Here is a 26,576-nt window from a genome sequence, read left to right as displayed (position 1 = left end):
TGCTCTTTCTCTTTCTGTCAAATAAATAAATACAATCTTTAAAACAAAAAGAAACAAAGAGACATTATTCTTTAGGCAAAATAATTAAAAATTCTTTTCTATAGATTCTAATTCTCTGCTGAAAACTTTTCACCCATTTTGCCTATATTTTTCCCCATTTTATTTAAAGTTAATCATATTTTATATAAAATAAAAGCTTTGTCTTCTAATTGCAATATGAGGATCATCTATGGGTCTTTGATTTTACTTTTTTTTTGTATTACTATTATGTATTTCTGCTTCTTCATATTTTTAAAAAACATTTTATTGTATGTGGGACATTGCATTTAACTGTAGAGGCTACAGATAATATCTTCCATTAGCAATGATTTTCTCTTTTCTTTGTCAGATAGAATGAAAAGCTAGTCAATCCAATCAGATCTTATGCTGGGTTGCCAATTTAATAACATTTAGTCCATCTCTGGTTCATCCGCATTCTTCATGATTGTTCCTCTTGGGCTTACTAAGTAAGTAAGTAAATATAAGTAATTTTTGAGAGGGGGTGGGGCATGAAAGCAGAGGAAGGGGTAGAGGGAGAGGGAGAGAGAGAATCCCAAGCAGGCTCCATGCTCAGCATGGAGCCCAATGCAGGGCTCTATCTCAGGACAGGACAGGATCTGAGCCAAAATTCAGTCCTCAACCAAATGAGCCACCCAGGTACCCTGGTTCTCTTAGGCTTTTGATTGATACCCTGCATATTCTCTTTCTTTCTCAGCCCTGAAAGGTCTACCTTTGGCAGATTTTAAACTTAGTGCGCGTCTTTCACAGGTTAAAAATGTGGTAAATGCCCTGAAGCATCTATTGTGGGTTTGCTGAAGGCTCCCTCCCTCTGATGGAAGTTTGTTTCCAAAGCTCTACAAGACAAGTGAATATTTCACTCTGCCTTTCCCACTCAGTCTTCCTCAGTTTCTGGTACCATCCCAGAATTCAGCACATGTCCTGTGGGGACATTCAACCATGTATTTTATATTTTCCAATTTTTTTTTTTTCTTCAGCCTATATAACTACAAAAAAAAAAAAATTCCACTATTTTTTCTTCCAGCTTGGATTTATCTACCTTGTATCTATGTGCATAGGTATAATTAATTATACAACTTTTATCATGCCCTTTGTTCTTTTCTTATCTTTTTCTATCTGGTTGGTGAGATTTAAACGGCACCTTTTGACTCCCACCAATACCTATACGTGGTGATTTTATTTTAGTTTTCCTTTCCTCTCTCCCTCTTCCCCTCATTTTTTGACTTGCATTCTTCCTGTTGGGCAGAATATATGTTTATATTCTACTCTTTGACCCATGCCCCTACTCTTATTTTAGTATTAGTACTACAATTAAATATATTAAATGCTCACCATCAGTTATTTTGATATATTTTCCAAGTCATCTTTTGTTTAGATGAATTTCATCAAGAAAGGTATTTGAGAACAGTTATGTGTTTCTATAGCCCTCATACTTCAGCTGCATACAGAAATCTAAGAATTTATGTGAATTTTTCTTAAAATGGTGCTCCATTATTTATTGCACTGATTTTTATGTTGCTCTTGAAAAGTGTGAGGTCATGCCAATATTCTTATCCACATTAGTAAACTGGTTATTTTGCCCAGGGGCCTTCATGATTTCTTCTTTTTCCTTGATGTCTAATAGTTTTACTAGGATAAGTCCCAGAGTTGTTCATTTCAATTTTACCATTTTTCTCTTATTTACAGAAAGTCTCTTGGATTATAGTGATGAATACTGCTTTTGCCCATTGCTTTGTTTTCTTTTTCTTCCAGGACTCCAATAATACATATGTTGAATCTTCTTTGCCTTCCATTTTAAGCATTTTTTCTCAGACCTGTTCATGTCATTTTCATTCCTTTAGTTGTTTCCTTCTTTTCTTCACTGATATTTATTAAAATTCTACTTGAATCTTTCCTGCCTTAGTGGTAATTTGTTCTTCACTTGTGAGACAGTTTTGTCTTTTCCTTCAAATTTTTCCTGATTAGATCAACTCTTGTGGCTTTCCTTCCTGTTTTTGCCCACTGCTGTTCTTAGGTTGTGAACTAGACTTTCTAAATACACATATATGCTTATATTTAATGCTTGTTTGAGAATATTTTAGTTTGGAGCTTGGTCTTACAGTTTTGTGTGTTTTGAGGGATAATTTTAATTTCATTTTACTTTTTTTGTTTCATTTTAGAGTAGTTTTGCATTGTGTTGGTCTGATTTTTTAAAATAAGTCTTTTGTGGATGATTTCCTATGTGAAAAGTATTTTATTCCATCAGTATAGTGAAGTATAATTCTTTTAACAAATAATGTTTTTGTGGTGGCAGTTTTATGTAGGTAGGGATGAGGTGGGGTGGATGGCATGCCTTATTTCTTCTGTTTCTGTAGAATCCTTAATTTTTCCCCTTCTTTCTTTCCTTTCATTGCCATGTCTTTAAGGGACACTACCCACTTGTCAGTGTAGCGGATTCTTCCTCAAAAGTAATGCTTTCTGAAGCTTCCATTTCTGGTCTCTTATTTTCAAGTTCCATCTTGACAGCCAGTGCTATAACTTACCAAGACCCAGGCTGTGTTCAGTATGTTGGTACTTAATGTTTGATATCTTCTTTCAAGGTTTGATTTTGCCTATGCTTTGCTTAATCATCCACTCCCTTTTTTATTTTTCAAACATTCTCTGAAGCCCTGCCTCTTCCACTCTCAGCATCTAAATGTCTTGCAGGAGTAGAGGATGCTTTTTATTTTATTTTTTAAAGATCTTTTATTTATTTATTTGACAGACAGACAGAGATCACAAGTAGGCAGAGAAGCAGGCAGAGAGAGAGGGAGGGAAGCTGGCTCCCGCTGAGCAGAGAGCCCGATGTGGGGCTCGATCCCAGGACCCTGGGTTCATGACCTGAGCCGAAGGCAGAGGCTTTAAACCCACTGAGCCACCCAGGCACCCTGGAGGATGCTTTTTAAAATTCAGTTTTCTAACAATTGCATGTTTGTGGTACCCTCTGTCTCCTGATATTGCTAAAGGCTTGAATCACATATAATTATATTTGCACTGGTTGTACATAATATTTTTTTGAAAATGTGTGGAGAGTTTCTAGTTCAGGTGGTTGACATTATCCTCTAGACCCAAGCGTAACTTATCTCTGTTCTCTCGTAACAATACAGATTTATATTTGTTCATAAGCAACTCCAATTCATTCATTTTCATGCTTTCTAATAGTCTATCAATTTATTACCAATTCTTACTGGTCATTTAGGTCATTTAGATTGCATTTAAGATTTCACTATTACCCAAAAAATGCTACAAAGAACATACTTATATCTATTTCTTTCTTCACACATCCAAGCATTTCCCTAGGGTATATGTGTATGTCTGAAAAGTGCTGGCTTAGAGAATATGTGCATTTTAAAAAAGATTTTATTTATTTATTTGAGAGCAAGAAAGAGAGAGCAGGGTGTGGAGAGGAGGCAGCAGAGGTTGAGGGAGAAGCAGGCCCGCACCTGAGCAAGGAGCCAGGCACAGGGCAGAGGGCTCAATTCCAGGACCCTGAGATCATGACCTGAGCTAAAGGCAGATGTTTTACAACTGAGCCACCCAGGCACCTCAAGAATATGTGCATCTTCACCTTTACCAGATATTCTCTAACTGCTTTCAATAATAGTTGTAATAAGTTACAATTCTACTAGCAGTGTTAAGGAATTCTCATTTTCTACATACTTCAATTATTATTTTCAAGGTTTACATTTTTGTCAATCTGATGGATGTGATGACTATCTGGTTTGTCTTTTCATAGTCTTTGCCTAGTTTTATTTTGGGATGTTGTCCTTTCTTAGTAAGTCCTTTGTATATTCTAGAAATAAACTTTTAAAATTCTGTATTTTGTAAATATATTTTCCAAGTTTGTGCCGTATCTTTAACTTTCTTTAAGTTATACAGAAGTTTCAAAACTATATCACTGTCAAATCTATTATATTTGTCCAATAACATCTATATCTTTTTATAAAATGCTTTATAAAATTCTTCCAACCACCAATGTCATGAACATGTGCTACTATATTTTCTTATTGGAATATATTTTGTTTTTACATCTTTATTTAAATGGAGTTTATTTTTGTGTAAAATGCCAGGTAATGATTTTTCCTCTGCAGATAGATACCTGCTCGAATGCCACAAATTCGTATTTACCGAGGCTCTTCCTCTGTTCAAGTATGCTCAGAACCAGCTGAGCACTTACGGCCTTTCATAATATCTTTAACCACATCCTTCGGGCTTATCTCTCACCACACCCTTCTACAGTAGCATTATTTTCTTGTCAAACCAGACTACTTAATGCATTCACTCTTCTTGAATAACAAAAACTCTATTCTTGCTCTCTCCACAAGTCACGTTCTCTTCCTGTCTTTTCTCCTTACTAAATTATAAACTTCTTCTCAAAAGACATTGTCCAATTCACCTCTGCGTATATAATATGCAATCAATAATTTGGCACTGATTGAACAGACTTCCAATACTTGTCCAGGATTTTTATTCTTAATTTAATTTGGCCTTTGTAGGTGGGCACTTCCACCTAGTACAAGCCGTCATCTATCTATGTATCTAGATTTTCACACAGAAAGTAAAAGGTTTCTTTTACCTACCTCCCCACCCAAATATGCCTAGTGATTCCAACGCTTTTTTACAATTTTAAAAACAGAACCCTCAAAATACTTCTAAGGCCCGGGCACCAAAGTTTTCATTTCTGCTCCCATGTGTAGGGCAGGTAAGTCTGTGGTTGAGGCTAACAGTAAAGGGGACGTCCCCTCTGTAGGGGATGCCGGGAGTTGGCCCCTCCTCGACCCACTTTGGAAGTGAGGCCGCGCGCCCGAGAACGTGTTCACATCCGTGGATGTTTCCTCTTCCCTTCGTTTCCTCCAGCTGCCTCGACCCTGAAAACAAACAGCAGGAGGTGGAATTACCTCTGAAGTCACTGTGTATCCTTCCATGGAACGAACGCTGGAGTGCCCAACTCGGCTGTCAGCATTCCTAACACGGTCTGGCCTTTCAGGCGGGAGCTACAGTTGGCGCCAAGTTCTCAGGCGACTTCTGGAATCTCTCACGAGCCGCGCTTGCTGCCTGGTTACAAAGATCCGGTCAGGCCGGGACCCAGGGGTTCCCCTTCCAGAACCTGGGCTCCGTTAGGAGTGATTGAGGTCACCTCCATAGAACCGTGGAAAGGGAAGCTTCCGCCCACCCCACGCCCACCCAGAAGTTTGCGGTTTTCTCCGCACCCGCCGCGGGGCAGAAGCAGCGGCCATGGGGTCACGGGCGGCCGACTGAGGGCCTAAGCGATGGGGCAGGAGGGGCGTCTGCGTCCCCAGAACCGCCGGCTCCCGTCCGGAGACAGCCGCGCGCGCCGGAACTGCATTTCCCATAGGCCCCCGCGGCGGAGCACCGCCCCAGCCTGCCGCCCCCGCGCGGCCCGGAGAACGCGTACGCCGCCGCCGCCGCCTCCGCCGCCGCTGCAGCAGGCCTGGGTGCCCTGCCAGCTGTGCCTTTGAAAGGCGGCGGGAGGCGGCGAGCACGATGGCGAGACTGGAGCGCCTGCTGTGTGTGCTGGGCCTGGTTCTGTGCGGGGCGGCGAGCCCCGGGCTGTGCGCTGCTCTCGCCTCCAAGAATCCCATCATCGGTAAGGAGGCTGGGTGGGGGCCGCGGGCTTGAGGCCGGGTGTCTGTCCTGGGCACTGCCAGCTGCTGGGCTCCAGCTGCTACGTCCGGCCTTGGAAGTACCCGAGTCCGGGGTTGCCGTATGTGCCTTCATTTGTAGCACGAGTAAGAGCCGAGCACCATTTCGGTTGTGCCGAAATAGAGCTAATGCCTGGTGGTTTCCTCAAATTCATTTGGCTCTTCAAGTTGGCAGGGAGGAGGGTGCGCTGGGAGAATCCTGCGGATTGTTTTCTTCTTTGTACATAGCGAGAAATTTCTACGAACTCACCGAACTCTGTACATACGTTAGGTTTATTAAAATTTCATGGAGTGAGGGCATATTTCAAGACACATTGTATTATCCCTATAAAAACCGAATTGACCAAAATCAAGAAATTATGGTATACTTTGGATGTTGTCATCTTCAGCAGAAGATGAAGGGCAGAAGTGCCTAGTATAATCCTAATGTCAGGTCTACATGGTGTTAAAGTGAAGCATGTAATTTTTCGTGTCCAACAAATTTATGTTTTAAAGAGTAAAATCAGTTTGCGTTATCAGAGCAGACATTCGAGACAGGGAAGGGGAAGGCTACCCGGGAGAAATCAATCAGCCTGGAATTAAAATTTACCAAAAGCAATTTATGTTAGACAATTAAGATTGGCTTTATTTTAGAGGTAGTATTATGCCATTCAAACTCTTTTCCCTTCTGGGAAGAGGAGCATCATATTCTGTAAATAAATAGTAAGTAAATGAGTATTTTTTTTTCCATAAGTATTGCTAGTGCCTGATTTTCAAATGGGTTCTGTATCAATATTTGGAACTTGGAATGCCTTATTTCATAGCTGTTTAAAATGGTGGTTAGAGTCTCCAAGGAGAATTAACTCAAAATAAAATTCTATGTAGTGTGTTGGAAATTGTGAGTATAGAGAGGAGGGGAAAAGGAAAAAAGGGTGGGGGGGATTCTTTTTCCTTTCCTAGAAACAGTGGTAGTCCAGGGTCAATTATAGAAAAAGGGAGTGTGTTTTCAGTCACATCACTTAAGGCAAAATAGTTAACTAAGCACCTATTGTGTTCAAGGCATTGAATTAGAAGTGCGAAGGAAACCACAAAGTTGTGAGGTGGCCTTAAACTATGGGTGGAATTTTGGTCACATTTTGAGGGACTTACAGCTTGAGTTTTTTTCCCCCACAGGTGGGAAAAGTGAGTAGCTGGGTAAAGGAGAGGGGTTGGGAAGAAGTTGGTGGAACTTACCTATTCTAATATACTTTTTCTCCTTTCTGGCACTTAGGTTTACATGTCCCAAACCCTAAACCTTTTTTTGGGATATTTCACCTTGCCTGCCTTGTTCCACTCCTTTCCTCATTTCCTGTGACATGCCTTCATTCTTTCCCTAACACATTTCATTTTCCTCAGTGAGGACCATCTTATTTATCCACAACAATAAAACAGTCTTTTTTTTTTTTTTTTAAAGATTTTATTTATTTGACAGACAGAGATCACAAGTAGGCAGAGAGGCAGGCAGAGAGAGAGAGGAGGAAGCAGGCTCCCCGCCGAGCAGAGAGCCGGATGCGGGGCTCGATCCCAGGACCCTGGGATCCTGACCTGAGCCGAAGGCAGAGGCTTTAACCCACTGAGCCACCCAGGCGCCCCAACAATAAAACAGTCTTAACAAATTTTGGCATTTGGCATGTGTTAACTGAGTGCCTGACAAATGCCAATTTTTGTGACAAGCTGGAAATAGAGAAGTGATTGGTATAGACATCTCTTCATGTCAGGTGGTCTACAGAGACAGTGAAGTGTTCCAAATGGTGAAGCAGTGAATGATACTGGCACAGGTGTATTCTCCAGACAGACATGTTTTGATGTATATTGGATGCCAGTACTGTGCTGGGGCTGAGGTTTCAGTGGTAAGAGGCAGCCTGAGAGGTAGGTGGGATGTGTAGAGTTTATGAACGTCTAGGAACCCACTGAGGTACTTAAACAAGGAGATGGTCCCCGTTGATTTGTTATCCCTGATCTCGTTTCTTATTGTTTTCTTCCCGTTGCTCCTGGAGCTCTAGTAATAGACTCCTTGAGATGTGATAGGCACACACCTTTGCACTTGCTTTTTTCCCACCCTGGATCCGTCTTCTTCCAGAAACTTTTATATGGCTTACTCCCTCATCTCTCTGAAGTCCTGGCTCAAATGTCATGTTGTACGTTCTCAGGGAGGTATTGCCTGGCCTGGCATCATATGTAAGACTTTCTTCCCCTGGATGGATGGAACCAACTCCTCCCCTTCTCCAAAACACACCTTCTTACTCTGCTTTACTTTTTTTCCCTTAGCATTTACCTCCAGTCATCAGACTTTATATTTTAACTTTTTATCTTGTTAACTATTTGTCCACTCTTCTCTCCCTCCCACATACTAGGATCAAAGCCCACAGGGGAAGGATTTTTGTTTTGTTCATTCGTGTGTCTCCAGCACGTTCAATACCTTGTATATATTATGATTCAGTAATATACTGAATGAAGAAGTTAATGAATGAATAGTGATATGATCAGATTTCTTTCCAGGTGGAGCACTGGTGGCAGTTGTTGAGGATTGTTTAAGAAAAGATACAGAGAGACCTTTTAAGAAGCTATTGTAATAGTCTGAAGGGGAGGAGGCAAGATGTTGGTTGCTTAGATTATGTTGCTGATGTTGGAGAGATGTAGACAAGATATTTAAACTCTTTTACTTTATTGTCAAGGAAGCAATGTGCCTTTGAGTGTGTGGGAGAGGAGAGGCCTTCTTCTAGACTTAAGGATGTGAGATTGATTCTAGGTTGTATAAAGGAGGCTGGTGCTATTGTAAACTTGCTTTGGGGCTTACTTGGTCTCCTTGATGAGGTGAGAGAGAGAGGCAATTACTTAAAACTTAGATCAACCTCCACTGTCTTTTCCCAAAGTCTATTGCTGTACTTACAGAAGAAGCTTTGTATTTAATTCTGTGAATTAAACAAATAAAATTGGTATCTTTTTTTTAAGATTTTATTTGTCAGAGAGAGAGAGAGAGTGCGCGCAAGTGAGCACACAAGCAGGAGGAGCTGCAGGCAGAGGGAGAAGCAGGCTCTTTTCTGAGCAAGGAGCCCAATGCCCGTCTCAATCCCAGGACTCTGGGATCATGACCTGAGCTGAAAGCAGATGCATAATGGACTGAGCTACTCAAGCACCCCAAAATAGTGGTATTTTTTACTGTGATGTGTTTCAGTTTCTGAGTAAGAAAAAAAGGAAATTGCTCGAAATTAAAACTATTTTTCCTTTCCTTTTTCTTTTCTTCTTTCTTTTCCGTTTTCTTTTCTTTTTTTTTTATTTTCTCCCTCCCTCCCATCTTCACTTCCCTTCCCTCCCTCCACCCCCTCTTAATTTTTTTCTTTCACTCTTTCATTTCCTTCCATCCTTCCTACCTTCCTTCCTTCGTAATTTAGGAGTATTAATGCAAACGTCCCATAATAAGGACATGAGAAGCCTGGGAAAATACTATATTGCTGCATCCTATGTAAAGTATCTGGAGTCTGCAGGTGCAAGAGTTGTACCAATAAGGTATGATCCAGTATTTTTATACTGTATAAATAAAAACTCCTGTGTTATCTCAGATAATTTTTAGCTCAAAAATTAATGTTTCCTTTGCTATGATTGCATCATTTAAATGTGGTAACATTGCTCCTGATTTTTGCCAAATCTAATGCTTAGAATCATTAAATTGTTTAAAGTAGGAAGGTGTTTGTACTTATAGTGCTATTAGAGGTCTGTAAAACATGTTAGGTAAAGAATGAAATGATAGTTTCCTATACCCCAGGGAAGGTGGTAGTCATCAGACATTTGGAAAATTATGGAGTAAAAGAATTGATAACTTAACCAGCTTTATTCTATAATATTAGGGTAAGGAAACACTTATGCAATAAAAGAGATTTTTAGAAGATGACTTTTAAAATGCCTTCACACTCTACTTAAAAGGTTTGTAAATGACTAACACAGCAGTGTTGCTTCAGTATAAATTACAAGAATTGCAGTCTTAAAGGAGCTACATTACTTTTTTGTGATATAATGCCCTAGTCAGACTAAAATGACATGTCATATTTTGATTTGGAAAGAATTGAATTTTTTACAGATAAAACCTTGTAAGTATTTATAATATCTATTCACCCAAAACTAACATATTTTAGAATCTTCCAGCTCTCCTGTCTATTCCATTATAAGTGATTTCACATACAAAGCCCAACTGGTTGCTTTGGGCAACCTGTTTATGTAACTAATTCCATGTTAAAAAGCTATAACAAAGGAAAGGAACTGTTCAAATAAAACAATAATAATCAAAATGCGAACATTACAACTGAGAATTATACCATAAAATGGTTTTATGTTTAGCTTATAAGGATCATCTTCTTGTTTGATCTTTACATTTAACTAACTATCTCTACCCATTCACTTTTGACATTCATTTTTCGTTTTTGTTTTTTTTATAGCAAATCTAATTTTTCAAATGAAACTTTATTTGGAACTCAGATAACACCGGAATTTTAGACCTGAGGAAGTAACTTACAGTCTTCAGAACAGCATTTCAAAGTTTTGATCATGGGAACTTTTTCTGCTAGTGTTCTTTTAGGACATTAGTGCTGATAACCTGGGTGGGAAGTGGGAGAGACACAGGCAGGTAGACCAGTTCAGAGACTGTTGAGGTAGGCTAAGCGTGAAGTGACAAGGGTGTGGCTTACTTGTAGGATCAATGGAGAAGTGTTCTCTAAAAGTATTAGCAAGATTTGATGACTAATAGAATGAAAGGACATAGGAAGGAATAGCTGAGAATTACAAGTTTTGAAACTGAACAAATTTTGAAACTTGGGAAGTTTTGAAACTGAGGAAGTTTTGAAACTGAGAAAGTTTTGAAACCTAATGACTAGCAGCAGAATGCTGATATTTATGACAGAGTCACTGAAAACATGACTGTCAGCATGAGGGTTAATTTGCAGCTCGGGTTTCCAAAGTTCATTTTAAGGTATATTGCTTGGAATTACAATCATTTAGTCCTACAGAAACAATGTAATACATGGCAGCTAAATTCCCAGAGTAACCTCTAAGGGATGACCCAACATAGAATGGGAATGAAATGGTCACATTGATAATGTTGACTTTATTTCTGGATTTTGGATGCTGGGAGCCAACTTCCATGGTTTAGAAGGGAACAGGAGGAGGATGGGAGACCTAGGCAAAATTCTGGAATAGATAAAGAAGTTTGTTTTGGTCTCCTGCCTTCTCAGGTGCCTGGTACCCTGAGGTTATCCTAAATCCCCACTGTGGGACTAGTGGGACCCATGGAGCATCCTCTTGGGGGGTAGCACGGGACAGCCCACGGGCTGCTTCTTGTTGTAAAATGTGTTTTGTTCACACACTGTTTTAAAAACAGTTTTAGGAGCACCCACGTGGTTCAATCAGTAAGCATCTACCTTCAGGTCAGGTCATGATTCTGGGGTCCTGGAATTGAGCCCCACCTCGGGCTCCCTGCTCAACGGGGAGCCTGATTCTCCCTATCCTGGGATTGAGCCCCATGTTGGGCTCCCTACTCTTCAGGGAGCCTGCTTCTCCCTCTCTCACTTCTCCTGCTTGTGTTCCCTCTCTCGCTGTCTCTCTCTGTCAAATGGATAAATAAAATCTTAAAAAGCAAAACAAAACAAAACAGTTCTAAACATTTACAAATAAGAAGACTTTATAAAAGTCTGAATTTCTGACCTTTTTTTGTTTGCTTGTTTGTTTTCCAAGATAGTCATCTGGGGCTGACTTTAAATAAAGCAAGTGCCCAACAATGCCTGTTACTCCTTTTCACACTGCTGAAACTGTTTCATCTGCCATCATCACCGGGCTTAAGCAGTTTTCTTTTAGTTAAAGAGAAAATAAACTCTTTCATACCCTACTGAGAAGGTCTCCCGTTTCTCAACAGTCTGACAACATGCAAATAATATCTGTATTCAAAGAAAAGGATCTGGCCTGTCTTTCCTGTCCAGTCTCTAGGGCATGGGAGTTCATGACACTTCATCCCCTCCTCCCTCAACAGTTAAGCCCCTTAAGAATGATCGGCAGGGTCTAAAAGTCCAGTCATGGACAATATGGGAGCTGTTTATGTAGAATTGATGAAATGACTAAAACCAGCCTGCAGGGCTTGCTGGTAGAAGTCCCTGGAATGTAGCTGAGTGATCTAAATCCATTCCAGTGATGACTTCTCCCGGCTTAAATGTCATTGGGGAAGATTCTGGATCCTGACTGTTTGGTTCCCTTTTTATTGACCCAGTCTGGGGAGATGAGACTGGCAGAACACTGGGAACATGGACTCACATTTGAATCTCCCTGTCACTTCTCAAGTCAGGAGCACTTGCCCATTTATTCTCCATCTAAGATAAAGATGAGCACCACTGCAATATCACCCATTGCTTTATAGTTCGCTGCTGGGAAGAGGAGTATTGTGAACTTTTAAAAAAAAATTATATTAATCAATTATTTTAAAGATTTTATTTATCTGAGAGAGAGAGTGAGCAAGAGAGAGCACAAGCGGGGGGGAATGGGAGAGGGAGAAGCAGACTCCCCGCTGAGCAAGGAGCCTGATTCGGGGCTCCATTCTAGGACCCTGGGATTATGACCTGAGCTGAGGCAGACGCTTAACTGACTGAGCCACCCAGGTGCCCCCCCCCCTTTTTTTTTTAAAGATTTATGTATTTATTTGAGAGAGAGAGAGAGCAAGAATGGGGACAGGGAGAGGAAGAGGGAGAGACTCTCCAGCAGACTCCCCACTGAATGTGGAGCCTAACTGGAAGGGAGATCATGACCTGAGCCAGAATTGAGAGTCAGATGCTTAACCGACTGAGCGATCCAGGTGCCCATATGAACTTCTAAATAGACCCGGACTTGCAAAGCTCATTTAGACTTAGAAAAGAACCTAGCACAACAAAGCACAGCCAAGTTCTGGGCATCATAAGTGTATTAATAATGGGAGATGTGTTCTGACTCCCCCTAAAACATTCCCTGGGGCAGAAGTGGACTGTGGTTGACATTTGATCATAAACCTACTTCTTTTATGGCTGATTGAGAGGGCATCATTCCTTGTTATTCTCTTATAGAACCAGAAGAGTGTTTAATGTAGGAAAGTTCTTACAGGAATTTCATAACCATGATGCTCTCTTCTCTCGTTCCTGCATTTTCTTGAACTTTTGGAAGAGCAGACCCATTTTACTGTGATTTAACTAAATTGTCACAGATGAGTCCCATTACTTTTTTCTGGAGAAGGGGATAAAATCATCAATAGCATGGTGATGTTAGGAGCTCTTAAGTGGTGTTCGATGAAAGGAGCTGCAGAATACCCAGGCAAGTTAGCTTCAGAATAATTGCCCCGTCTACAGTGATGTGCATGTAGCCTGTCCCTAGATCTGAACTCTTCTGACTTTTGGATGCACAGTGGTCTCCAGATCTTTGCAGTTAGTGGCGGGAGTGGGATGAACCCGAGATTTGGCATTTGTATGTATTGTTTTTATAGCCCAAACTGCCTGCAGTTAAGGGAAGCATATTAATAAATCTCTTTATTTCATCTTTATACAAAACTACTGAATATCCTTACATGGTTTGTTTTTTTTTTTAATATTTTATTTGTTTATTTATTTGACAGAGATCACAAGTAGGCAGAGAGGCAGATAGAGAGAGAGGAGGAAGCAGGCTACCCGCAGAGCAGAGAGCCCGATGTGGGGCTTGATCCCAGGACCCTGAGCCGAAGGCAGAGGTTTTAACCCACTGAGCCACCCAGGCGCCCACCTTACATGTTTTTGATAGTTCTCAACAAGCAGAGAAATTACTATTGCCCAATCTCATGGTCTTTAATATTTTCCATATTAACATGTACTTCACAATATTAAATGAGAACACAGCAAAACATGTTTACTTGTCTGATTACCAAAACAAGGATATAATTATAGTATGTGATGTGTATGTAGTTTGAAAAAATACCTCTGGGAAGGGGAGGGAGAGAAATACTGTCTGGTATTTAAGAATTCTTTTTTTTTTTTTTTCAATTAATGTGGGGACTTCACTTACAGTCTTACTTTTTTCCTTAGGTATGGAAATGGATGTTTTATAACTGTTTTTATTGTTTTCAGGCCTGATCTTACAGCTGAAAAGTATGAAAAGCTTTTCCAATCTATTAATGGGTAAGTTGGCAGCATTGATTTGATACGGGGAATGAGGTGGATGTAGTCTGCATTTGCAGAAACATACTTAGAAACATACATGTTTCTGTGTAACTGTCTTATAGAGGTATAATGTTAGTTTTCTGAGTTCTTTTATAGTAATTGTTTTGTTGAAAGATGACAAAGCTTGCAGAGGGAAGGCAGCTTAAGAAGTAAATGTTGCATAGTAGATATGTTTAGGTTTTTTTTAACGTGACATTATCTTTGTTCTTTTAATGCTTGTCTTAAATGTTCTGAGGTCACTTTGAATGGCATGACATACTGTTTGCTTAGAGGGGATTTAGAAGTCCTAAATCTGAGTATAATAATTGGTTATCTTTCAGAAGACATTTTGAATAGAACTTGGTAATAAGTTTTCTGTCCTCTGGCTTCACCACAAAATATATGATTGACTAGCTCAACAGAATAAAGCTTTTAATCACATGAAAAATGTTCAACATTACTCATAACTAAAGGTTACCTAATTATAGCAATTATAAACTTTTTAAACTACCAAGCTGACAAAGATCAGAAAGTTTGTAAATATTCTATAGTGAGGCTGTGAGGTAACAAGTATTTTCATACTTTACGACTGTATGAGTTATACAGTTTTCTGTGGTGTAGTTTTGCAATATCTGTTGAAATTTCATTTCAGAAATTAATAATGCACATACCTTTTGACCTAGGAAATTGGTCAGAAGGAATTTTATTTTATAAATATATTCCCTGTTATGTGGAAACTTAGGCCCAAACATGAACGTTGCAGAATTGTCTGAAATACCCACAGTTTAGAAATCGCTGGGTAGTCTATCAGTTGGGAACTGGGTTAAAAAAAAAAAAAAAGACTGCATGCATATATAATAGAGTCTTATGCACAGATTTAAAAAATGAGGGTATCTATAGATGCTGGCTTGGATCACTATTGTCATGTGATCGATGTGATATTGTTATGTAAAAAAAGCAAGGCACATAATGGTATTTATTTGCTTTTTTTTTTTTAAGGTAGGGATTAGGAGATTAACACAGTATAATCTATAAGGTAAACACAGAGATTTTAAAGGTGGCGGTTTTTAAAAATTTCTGTTTATTTATTTGGAACAGAGAGAGAACGCATGCCAGCAGGGGAAAGACAGGGGTGGGGGGGAGGGGAGAGGGAGAAACAGACAACGAACTGAGCGTGGAGCCCTGCATGGGGCTTGATCCTATCACCCTGACATCATGACCTGAGCCAAAATCAAGTATCGAACACTCAACAACTGAGCCACCCAGGCGCCCTTAATGGTAGGTTTGTTTTTTGTTGAATTTTGGGTGCAGGGAGTCTATTTTATGATAAAGCTTTTATAAAGAGTTTGTTTTTTCCACTTTTAAAAACTGTGTTTGTTACTACTTTAAAAAAGGAAAAAAGGTGTGAGTAAAACATTTATAGTGCCCATTATGTGCGTGCACTTTGGCATAGAAAAGTAAGTCAAGGTCAGAATATATGGTAGAAACTCAGAAATACACACAAAAATATATACCAGAAAATGAACTACACTCCCATGCAACTTCAGAATCTCCTTCATTGAGCCCCTATTACACGATAAATTTTATACTGCTTTGTGGAGGAACACAGAGATGAAATGGTTTGTTTTTAAAGGGATTTCCTAATCTGGGCAAGACAGTCAATTTTATGAAAGGACTTTGCATTAAACACACTAGATTTGATCAGCGGCATCTTTTTAGACATTTAGTGAATGAAAAGGGAGACCTGATAATTAGTCTTCATTAAACCACTTCTAATTGTAGGGTTTTCTGCATGGTTCTACCTTATAGTTTGTAAGTTTTCTACCAGACTGTGAAAAATTCCTCATCCTTGTCTCTCCAAGTTAATACCAAGAAGCAGAATATATTTGTTGAATGAACAATAGTCTCAAAAGTGGACTTTCGGGGAGCCTGGGTGGCTTAATTGGTTAAGCATCCAACTCTTGGTTTTGGCCCAGTTCATGATCTCAGGGTTGTGGGGTCAAGCCCTGCATCAGGCTGTGCACGGAGCATGGAGCCTGGTTGGGATTCTGTATCTCCCTTTCCCTCTGCCCCTCCACCCACAACTGCGTGTGTGCTCTCTCTTGCTCTCTCTTAAAAAGAAATGAGCGTTCACATATCTCATATTCTTATTTAAGTATTTTCAAAATTTTAACACATTTAATCCAGCTTTTGTAATCTTTTTTTGAATATCTTTAGTTATTTCAAGACTTGTTATAAATTTTAAAATTGAAGTTAATTTAAAAAGTCGATATAAAAACACAGTAAATATTTTTCTGTATCTCTCCTTTATGGGTAGAGTAAAATAAAATCAAACGTAACTTCCCCTCTCTTTTCCCAAACTTTTTCCAGAATTGTTAATTTTGTTCTTTTTCAAAGTTTTTTAATAGTGTGAACATTTTGGAAGAAATTTCAGGGTGATAATAAAAAATTAAATTCTCATGGATACTTAATTCTAGCCTACATATGTTTATGAACAGCTTGTTCTTTATGATTGAAAATAATTCTCCGTGAGCCAAAACTGACTCCTGACTAGGAGCCTCCAATTGATTTTGGCATCAGTGATTGCTTGATTTAGACCTAGGTGTACCTGGAATTTTATCTTGACTTGATTTCTAGCTTTGTGTACTCTCCTTCCTTCCCCCACCTGTTTATCCTTAACTTGTGTACACTCTATCTCAAAAATAAACGTGTTTATTGAAGAAGTTTTGGAAGAACATGGGCTTCTAGAAGTATTGTTAACTGTGGCAGTTTACGAATGTGTAGGAGTGTAAATGTGTAGGAGTGTGAATATTTTATATATTTTTGCCACAGTTTTCTTTAATCTGTTGCTTGCGTGATAAGGAAAAAAATTGTTTTAAAGCAAAAAAAAGTGTTTATTTCCTGTGGGCCGCGGGATTGAAATGCACCCTATTTGATTTGCTTCAGGATCCTTTTCCCTGGAGGAAGCGTTAATCTCAAGAAGTCAGGTTATGCTCTCACGGCCAAAAAGTTTTACGACTTTGCCAAACAGGTAGATATCAGTTATTGCCTATTATTCCAGGTGGGTTTTTGTAATTTTCCATGAGAATAATTCTCTCTGACTCATGTGGTTAATACTTCCCTCACAATCACCCTTTATCTTTTACCCTTCCCTTAATTACCCTTTATCTTTTGAGCTTCCTGCTCTGTAGCAGCCTGTAGGGGTGCTCACCCTGTTTCCTGTGGGCTTTCAAGGGAACCAGAGTCCGGCACACTGGCCCTCTCTGTTAGTGCTCATTAATAAGACCAGGTCTTCATGCTGGCTTAGTAAGCTGTTTTTTGTTTTTTAATGTACTGAGTACATGCTCGATGGGTTTTGTTTTTGAAAAAGTGAACAAAGTGGAAGTTTTATAATGTGAGTGATTTAAAATGCATTTTGGAAAGAGATATGAACATTATAAAGGGGTCATTTTTCCTTTTGCATACAGGGACTCATGTAACCAACTTGCTCAATTTAAAAAAAAAAGGAGCCACCTAACCCTTAAGACCCCAAAGTCTGCTTTTTGAAATGTAATTAGCTACTTGAAGATTTCAAAGCAAAGGAAAAAAGCTCCGCAGCCTTGAACTTATTTAGCTACAGCTACTGGGGTCCACAAAGTTCTCACTGAAGGAGCTTTGAGAAGTGAAGTCTGTTAGATCTAGTCAGTCCTACTCTGTGTTCTTTGCTCTGCCAGGCTCCATGGAGGAGCCACAGTAAGTGAAAGATGTGGCGCCAGTAAGCGAGGACTTAACATTTTAGTCGAGAAATGAAATTTGGTACATATGAAAACAGAGCAGTTAAACCTTCCTTTGTGTTTATTATAAGTAAATGCTGTATGGCCTTTCGACTTCATATATGCAGTTCTAACTTTTAAAAATAAAATTTCCCAGACCTGCATAGAAAGTGTTAAAAATCCTACCTTATGATAGAAAGTATAGGAATTAATGTAATTCTGTATTTTTTTCAGTAAGGAACAGAAAGAAAAAACCCTAACCATTTCCTCATTTAGTGACTGTTAGGCTATATTTTATAATCTATGCAGGAAAATCACTGCTTTTAGAAAAGTTGCACAACTCAGTTTTGTAACTACAGTACATATGGATTTAATCTTTACTTAACCCAAAAATTCATTCTCTAGAAGACTTTTTCCCCATTCGTGCTAGTTGTTGTGAGTCCCTTTGAAAAAGCTCAATACATTTGTACTTTTTTTGTACAAAGAGTTGACAACTTTTACTCTATACAAATTTTTTTTTTTTTTACTTTTGCTTAGCCTTTTCCTTACTGACTGTTACTCTCCTTCCAGATCATGGGTTTCCCATGATTTAAATTGAATTGGCTAAAGGTGCGATGATGCAGCTATTACTGTAAATTCCAAGATAATGAAGGAAGGACTTCAGAGTGTGTTCAAAGCAATCATCCAAAGAGCAGCAAGATCTGTAGCAGATGTATCGATAGACTTCTGTCTAGCATTATCTCTGATATTTGCAGTCCCTAATTGCTACTTGTGTTGCTTGGTAGTTACCTGGCAGATGTCAGTCTCGTTCCCAGCACAGCTGAGATTGAATAATTTGATCAACTAAGACAGAATGATTATGTATGAGCTTGGTCTGAGGAAAGATTAAGTGATAGGCTCCTTATGGATCCTGGAAAATTCTTTAGAAACACATTCATGACTCAGGTGCCTGTCTTGTAATGACAAATCAAACGTACAAATTTTTGTTTTAAAACGTTAAAATAAGCTTAGTTTTCTCTTTCATTCTGCGAAGAGTTTTGATGACGGAGACTATTTTCCTGTATGGGGTACTTGCCTTGGATTCGAAGAGCTCTCATACCTGGTTAGTGGTGGAAAGTCCTTATTAACTCTCACTCATACTGATGGAATTACAATGCCGCTGAACTTCACTAAAGGTGAGAATTCTCTTTTTGACCCTTTTAAAAATATTACCTGGGCAGGATGAGTAAGTGGCAAAGATCCGTGTCAGAAACGCTCATAATGTTTACTGATTTTTAGATGACTCACACAAACTGACGATGTAAACGAGGTATTGAACTGTGAAGATGGCTTAGGAGTTTTGAGTTTTGATAATTCATTACGTGTAGTAATATCAGAATCATACATGATTAAGACCTCTAAAAATCGGACCTGAGTTTGAGTCCTAGCTTCATCCCTGTTGCCTAGGGGAATGGTTTAACCTCCCTTGACTTGATTTCCTGATTTTAAAGGGTTTTCCTCTTAGGGTTGTTTGTGACTATTAAATAAGACACAGCTTTCCAGCTACTGTGCTAAGTGCTTGGAAGACAACTCTTATACATGCTGGCTAGGAATTATGATAGTACAGCGTCTTCCCTCGGCTGTGTACTCTGTTTGAACCCTAGCTGTGGTGTACCGCGCTTCGATTCTGGTACTAGCCACTAGGAGTCAGCGCAGACTCCATAGTTATAAGTTATCTTCCCAATGAGTCCCTTCTTTCAGATACAGCCACAAGTCACATCCCCAGGCCACCCACACTTCTGACCAACCAGCCACAATTGTGAGGATTCCCATGACCCTTCGTGAGGTTCAGTAATTCACCAGAATGACTCACAGAACCGAGGAAGGTGCTGTGTTTGCACTAAAAATTTTATTGTAAAGGATACGAATAGTTTGAGATCCCAGAGGGATTGGAGAGCTTCTGCGTCCTCTCCATGTTGAGTCAGAGCACATCACCCTACTGGCCTGTCAGTGTGTTCCCCAACTGGAAAACTCCCATTAGCTCTTTTGTCTAGAATTTTTTACTGGGTTTCATTGCAAAGGCAAGATTGATAAATCATTGGCTGTGTGACTGAAGTCTCCAGTCCCCTTTTCATCCCTGGAAATCAGGCTGGCTCAAGTCCTAACCTACTCTAATCATGTGGTCGATGTTTCTGATGATCAGCCTCATCCTGAAGCTACCTAGGGGCCCCCTGTGAGACCCCTTGTTAGCATTACGAAGAATTCCTATTTTGCAGGAATTTCTGAGAGCGTTAGAAGCTCCTTGTCAGGAACTCAGGGCAAAGACGAGGAAAATTGTTATAGCACTCTGTGTAAATAGGTAATGATTCTTGTAGGTTACCTGATCTCTGAATCCTCACAGTTAAGTGCTGTCAACTATTCCTGTTCTCATAAGGATTGTGGATGGAAAGCAGTAGTTGTTACACATGGAACCCATAGAATGCTCTATATTTTTCAAAGCTCTTTCTTGCATTATCTTACTTAATCATTGCAAGAACTCTGTGGGAAGTACGTGTATTAGGTCAGACTATTTTGGATGTATGTGGTGAAAAACCAAGTTTATATAAAGAAGATTTTTATATTGGAGAAGCAGGAATTCTCTTGGAAGCCATTATTAGCATGCTGAATGAGGGGCTTCACTTAGCGAGTGCTAGTGTCAAGATAAATTGCTCTTTTTGATCTATATACTGAGTAGAGATTTCTTGGCTTGTTTAATGTTCTTTCCTACATTGTTGGTATTTTTAGATCTTTAAATTCCAGATACCTTTGAAAATATGTTTAATGTTCTGGATCATTTCCTGAGAAAACAAAGACATATTCACGTGGTAAATTGTCCCTGTTTTCAAGAGAACTCAAGTTAAAATTTTCTGCTTACTTGATGGTGGCCTGATAATTATCATATCAGAAGGATTTTAGTAATTCTTGTTCAAATTCTAGAAGAAAAGTACTTGAATATGGAACATACTTGAATTTGTATGTTAAACTTACTTTGTGTTTGACTAGGATACATATGTGGAAATGATATGTTTTGTTTATCATTTAGTCATCTTGATTATGTCTTAATAATGGCCCTTTTTGGCCATAGATCAGTGGATTTTATTTTTGCTGTGTTTAAATTATTTCTCTTGTGCTTAAATTATATCAGGTGCATCACAGAGCAGAATGTTCCAGAATTTTCCTGTTGACTTGTTGAAGTCATTATCAACGGAACCCCTGACTGCAAATTTCCACAAGTGGAGCCTCTCCGTGACGGTATTACATTAATTAACAGTGAAATTAATGCATTTAGATTAACCACAGAAGTAATTATTTTGTTTTTTATACTCTAGAATTTTACGATGAATGAAGAGTTAAAGAACTTTTTCAATGTATTAACTACAAATACAGATGGCAAGACTGAGTTTATTTCAACCATGGAAGGTATATCTCATGGCACATATATACTTTATTTCACTTATGTTTATATATATTAATTTTATACTTCTCTTATGAATAAAATTGTGTTTCTCTGGGGTGTAAAGAGAAGCTAAGGCATTTTTGGGGATAGGAGATGTATTTTTGTCCATGTTCCAAGTCAGTTGTGATTTACCTCGGTCATCTGGTGGATGGAATGATGGAGAAGGAGAGTAAAGCCTAAAGGAAGAGTAGAGTAAATGGAGAAAATGACTTCTGTTTCTAGCAGTGCTATAGAGTGAGTACCATGACAGAGTCTCCTCCAAACAACAACAAAAACCATGAATCATGTCCAGAAAACTTCCTAAAAGTTTACCCCACTGTCCGAAAGGAGAGCCTTCCTATGAAACTCCTAAGCCACAAAGGCACAAAGCAAAGAGTATTCTTCTACTTTCTAAAAGTTTGCATTAAGCCACTTTGTTTTTATGAAAGACCTGCATGAGTCCCTGTTTCTGCTCCCTGAAAGAAAGCAGAAGAGTATTTTTGCTTTTATAAAGAAAAGCCGATACTGTGCTAATTTAAGTTTTCATAACAATGAAGTAGCGAAATGTAGCCTTTTGGAAAGTGGAGGGATACCTGTACATTCATGAAGTGACAGGATACTCAGACCAGAACCTCTGGGAGTTAAGTGGAGTACTTTTTTTTAAATTGAAGTGTAGTTGACATACAATATTATAGTAGTTTTAGGTGTACAACATGGGATTTGACAATTCTATATATTATGCAGTGCTCACCACAGTAAGTATACTTATCAATCACCATACAAAGTTATTACAGTATTATTCACTATACTCCCTGTGCTGTTTTTTCATCCCTGTGACTGACTTACTTTATAACTAGAAGTTGTAACTTTTAACCCCCTTCACTTATTTTGCCCCTTTCCCATTGGCAACCACCAGTTTGTTCTCTGTATTTATGAATCTGTTTCTGTCTTTTGTTTGTATTGTTTTTGAGATTCTATATAGAAATGAGATTATATAGTATTTCTCTTTGTCTGGCTTATTTCACTTAGCATAATGCCCTCTTACTCCATGTTTTCTCAGAGGGTAAGATTTCATTCTGTGTTATGGCTGTGTGATATTCCCTTATATGTATATGCCACATCTCCTTTATCTATCCATGTATCACTGGACACTTAGGTTGCTTCCATATCTTGACTCTTATTAATGATACAATAAGCATAGGGGTGCATATATCTTTTTGAATTAGTGTTCTGTTTTCTTTGTGTAAAATGCCCAGTAGTAGAATTAATGGATTGTATGGTATTATATTATTAAGTGAAGTATTTAAACCAGCATTACTGTTGAATCAGGAGAACTTAGGAGGAAGCTCAGGAACCCCCTCCTGTGAAAGTCCTCCATGCAGCAGGATCCTCAACAAGTCCTGCCTGCCGACCTATGACAATTGCCACCTTGAACCTTGACCCTAAGGGAATGGGGATGGTGGTAAATAAGTCTTGAGAATTCATAGTGACACCCTGGTCACCCGTGGCCTGCGTGAAACTAACCGGGAAGGTCAGTAAATCTCAAGTCATTTCAAGTCATCTCAGCCTGAGAGTGTCCCAGCGTTTATGGCAGAAGTGAATATAAATAATTCTCTGTGGAGAAAACTACATTTATCCCAGATTTTAAGGGATTTCCACATTATGAAGTTTTAAGGAAGATGAGCAATTCCTGGCCAAAAAATCACTACTGTGCAAGGAAGTGAAGTACTATGAATGAAAACTTACAGAAACAACAGATAGTCTTCGAGTCAGTGAGAGGCCAGGGTACTGGTGGGTGTAGTTTGTGTTATTCAAAATTGGCCTTCTCACTGGCTTGCTCTTGGGGGCGGGGAGGTCAAAGTTTGAATGGTTTACGAAAAATACAAGAATTCCCTGGGGGAATTCTGGGAAAGGTTGTTCAGCCCAGTGGGAAGTGAACGGACTATCTTCTCTTTAACTGTTTCCTTCCTCTATGTTTTGCTTCAACAATAGCATTGCCATTCATCAAATCATTCTAAGTTAGAAGCTTAGATGTTGTCCTTGACTTTCTGCCCTCCTCCTCTACCTCTAAAAATTGTGTGCCACTTTCTGCTCCCCAGATGCTTGCAAATGATACCTCCCCTCCCTCCAGCTTAGCCTTGTTGTTATTCTACATTAACTACCTTCCACCTGGACTCCTCGGTAGCCTCCTAACTCTCCACAAAGCCACTTTCCAGGTAGCCTCTGATGACCCCTGTGGAACACCAGCCATGAGGGTGGGAACCATTCCACAGACAGAGGGACATCATTTAGGCTGAGAAGAACTGGCTTACATAAAAGGACACCAAAAATGGTGGCATAGTTCATTGTCCTGTGAATACATCATTACGGGAAAGGATGAAGACGTAGGATGGTGGGAGGGAAAGAGACCCATCGTGGAAGAAACTTGTATCACTGATCACACGGGCAGCTGACTGTTGAACTGGGGTATTCAGAGGCTCAAGTATTTTACTTCCCTCTGATTATCCACGAAAGCAAATCACATTATGGACTGTACAAGGTTGAAAATCAGTGAAATGTACTGTGAATGTTCACACTGTGAATTGAAATTCTTTATTTTGTCTCTGGGAGAATGAGCATAATTTTACTCTGACATTGTGAGTTATAAAATAATGTTTTACGTAGGATATAGAACATAACTCCATTGTAAGTAATATCTTAGACTGCTTTTTTTTAAAAATACTTTAATTGTTAGAGAGAGAGAGCACGCATGATGGGGGGAGTAGAGAGAGGGAGAGGGACAAGCAGACCTGACACAGGGCTCGATCCCAGGATCCTGAGATCACAATCTGAGCCAAAATCAAGAATCAGACACTTAACCGACTGAGCCACCCAGGTGCCCCTTCGACCATTCTTAATACTTACCTATTTGTGTTCTTCATGCAGGGTACAAGTATCCAGTCTACGGTGTCCAGTGGCATCCAGAGAAAGCACCTTATGAGTGGGGGAATTTAGAAGGCATTTCCCATGCACCTCATGCTGTGAGGGCTGCGTTTTATTTAGCTGAGTTCTTTGTTGCTGAAGGTAATATGTGGGTATATAATTTTATTGTCTAGTGTAGTTTTGGAGGAAATTGCCCTTGTCTAAAGTTTCTTTACACTTTTGCTCTATAGATGTTCGGTAAGTTTAACTTTAACAAAAAGTTAAATCATGTGAAAGCCCTGAAATTGACATACTAGGCATTCAGATAAAACCAGGACAATTATTTCAGTTAACGGTATTGGACATTCTGAAGTGCACTGAATTCCTGAACAACAATGTAAAGATTGAGTTCTTCTTTTCTTTCTTTCTTGAATACATTTTTAAAAATTTGCTTCATTACTCTTCTTTTTAGGAATAATGCTTGTATTTTAACATTCTCTAAGAAGTAGATGTTATTTTTCCAAGAAGATATAAATTGAATATATGCTCATCAGACTGATTTTAAGGCTGCCTGCGTGCAGGCATTGGCACAATGGACACAGTTAATAAGCTTTTCCTGCTCTTTCGTAGAGACATTTTTGTGCTGTTTGTGGGCAAAATTGAGAATTTGGTTTTAGATGCTTAAGTTTTTTTGTTTTTTGTTTTTAAATATTATTTATTCGAGCGTGGAAGAGAGAGTAGGGGGGAGAAGCAGAGGCAGAGAGACAGAATCCTCAAGCAGACTCCCCACTGAGCATGGAGCCCAACGCGGGGCTCGATCCCAGGACCCTGAGACCATGTATCCGAGCCAAGATCAAGAGTTGGTGGCTCAACTGACTGAGCCACCCAGGCACCCCTCAATGCTTAAGTTTTCGTTGAGTGATATAGGTGTGAGAGCTACAGACACCACTGCAAGGGACAGGGCATCACTCTGGCGGGGCGTGAACTCCAGCACGCTGTGTTTGCCCCCTCTCTCCCAGCTTGCCCGAAGTTTTATCAACCCTCCTGCTCACACTCCTTAGGAAAGTACTTCCTCCTGAATTCACTCTGCTTACGGGCAGTTGAATGGGTCGTTTCATGACAAAAACCCCAAACTGAAAACAGGATTCTCCCGCATGCACTATGAATCCCAAGGAACATTCCCGTGTCCTGTGTCAGGGACTAAAGGAGAACGGCAGTAGGTGGAGTGTGTTGCAGTATTAGCACTTGACGGGGCTGTTTATCTCTATTTCCCAACATCCGGCTTTCTAAAACAGTGCAGCAAGCGTGTATTTATTTCCACTCGAGGATAAAGTCCGAGCCTTCCCTGCTTCCCACTCCCACTTCAGCCAACTTCTCTGTGCCTCCTTGCTTGTCACATTCCTGCCTTACCTCTCGCTTCTACATCGGCCTCACCTTTGACAGTCTCTGTTCTCTTTTTCTGGGAGCAGCTCAGTGAGGACAGACTGTGAAAGCACCACACGGTGGAAGATTCTGCATGGTTACTAGGCAAGGCTTCTTGAGTGCTAGGTCCTTGCCCTGGTTAGTTTCCATCCGCGGGCCCTGTGGCAAGTCCTGCGCACAGTAGGCCCCAGATGAGTGTTTAGATCAGCGGGAGGGTAAGCCCCTCACTGGATCTGACGATCAATCAAGTGCTACTTTATTCGGGGGAAATCCTATAAGGCATTGCTCCTTTTCTGGTGGTATTTCCCCTGCTTAATACTGCTGATTATAGGAAGAAATGTTATAAAGTAGCCTTTGGAAAATTTTATCCTATCTTTCAAAAAATTAGCACTGTCTTTTTCTTGCAGCTCGGAAAAACAGTCATCAATTTGAATCTGAGGTTGAAGAGAATGAAGCACTGATTTATCAGTTCCGCCCAGTTTATACTGGAAATATTTCTTCATTTCAGCAAAGTTATATGTTTGATTGAAAGCCTGCAACGTGTTAACAGAGAAATTTTGAATCATTCCGTGATTAAACTGTTGCAATGACTTGCTACTGATGGCACAGTGGAAAGCCACAGAGATTCCTTTTCTAGGATGTTGCTGGCTCTGATTCTTCATTCAGTGTCTTGGACTATTTATATCACATTTGGTAATGAATCAATTTGATAATTAAATAATTGTGGTGTATTTCCTGGAAAGCTCAAACCTGAAGATTAGAACAAAACAAATGTATTGAAAAATACAAGTTATTTTTTTCACATTGATTGATTGTGGAAATAAATGCCTTCCCCTAGCAATCTACCACCCTGTCCTTGCCAAAGACGCTTTTTAAATCCTACCTCGTTTGAGTCTTGGGAGTATTGGGGTGTGTGTGTGTGTGTGTGTGTGTGTGAAGATGTGTGAGTATGCATACATAAGAGAGAGAGTGTGTGTCTACACACATATTTCTTTTTCTGCCTTTTCAGCCCCACAATTAAACTGCACACCTGCTGAATGCAGAGCACGGGTCTTGAACTTTCTGTCTCTTAGAATGTTTAACACAATGAGCTCTCAGTAAGTACTTGTGACCACTGGGGAGT

General features: G+C 39.6%; 1 protein-coding gene across 2 annotated transcripts; it reads left to right on the top strand.

Moving 5' to 3' along the window:
• Positions 1-5,474: 5,474 nt before the first annotated feature.
• On the top strand, positions 5,475-26,298 carry GGH (gamma-glutamyl hydrolase). Of its 2 annotated transcripts, none has more exons than XM_032882631.1 (9): positions 5,475-5,683; positions 9,149-9,263; positions 13,853-13,903; positions 16,871-16,955; positions 18,710-18,851; positions 20,840-20,946; positions 21,024-21,114; positions 24,056-24,193; positions 25,861-26,298. In XM_032882631.1, the coding sequence occupies exons 1-9, from the start codon at positions 5,581-5,583 to the stop codon at positions 25,980-25,982; spliced, it is 954 nt and encodes a 317-aa protein (XP_032738522.1). In that variant the 5' UTR covers positions 5,475-5,580; the 3' UTR covers positions 25,983-26,298. The 2 variants fall into 2 exon arrangements, with proteins under 2 accessions (XP_032738522.1, XP_032738521.1); XM_032882630.1 differs by lacking the exon at positions 5,475-5,683 and adding an exon at positions 7,412-7,625.
• Positions 26,299-26,576: the final 278 nt, after the last annotated feature.

This window comes from Lontra canadensis, unplaced genomic scaffold (assembly GCF_010015895.1).
Source record: "Lontra canadensis isolate GAN:19392208 unplaced genomic scaffold, GSC_riverotter_1.0 scaffold83, whole genome shotgun sequence".
NCBI lineage: Eukaryota > Metazoa > Chordata > Mammalia > Carnivora > Mustelidae > Lontra > Lontra canadensis.
Note: the sequence above shows the minus strand (reverse complement) of the source record. Positions and strands in the feature narration are given on the sequence as shown.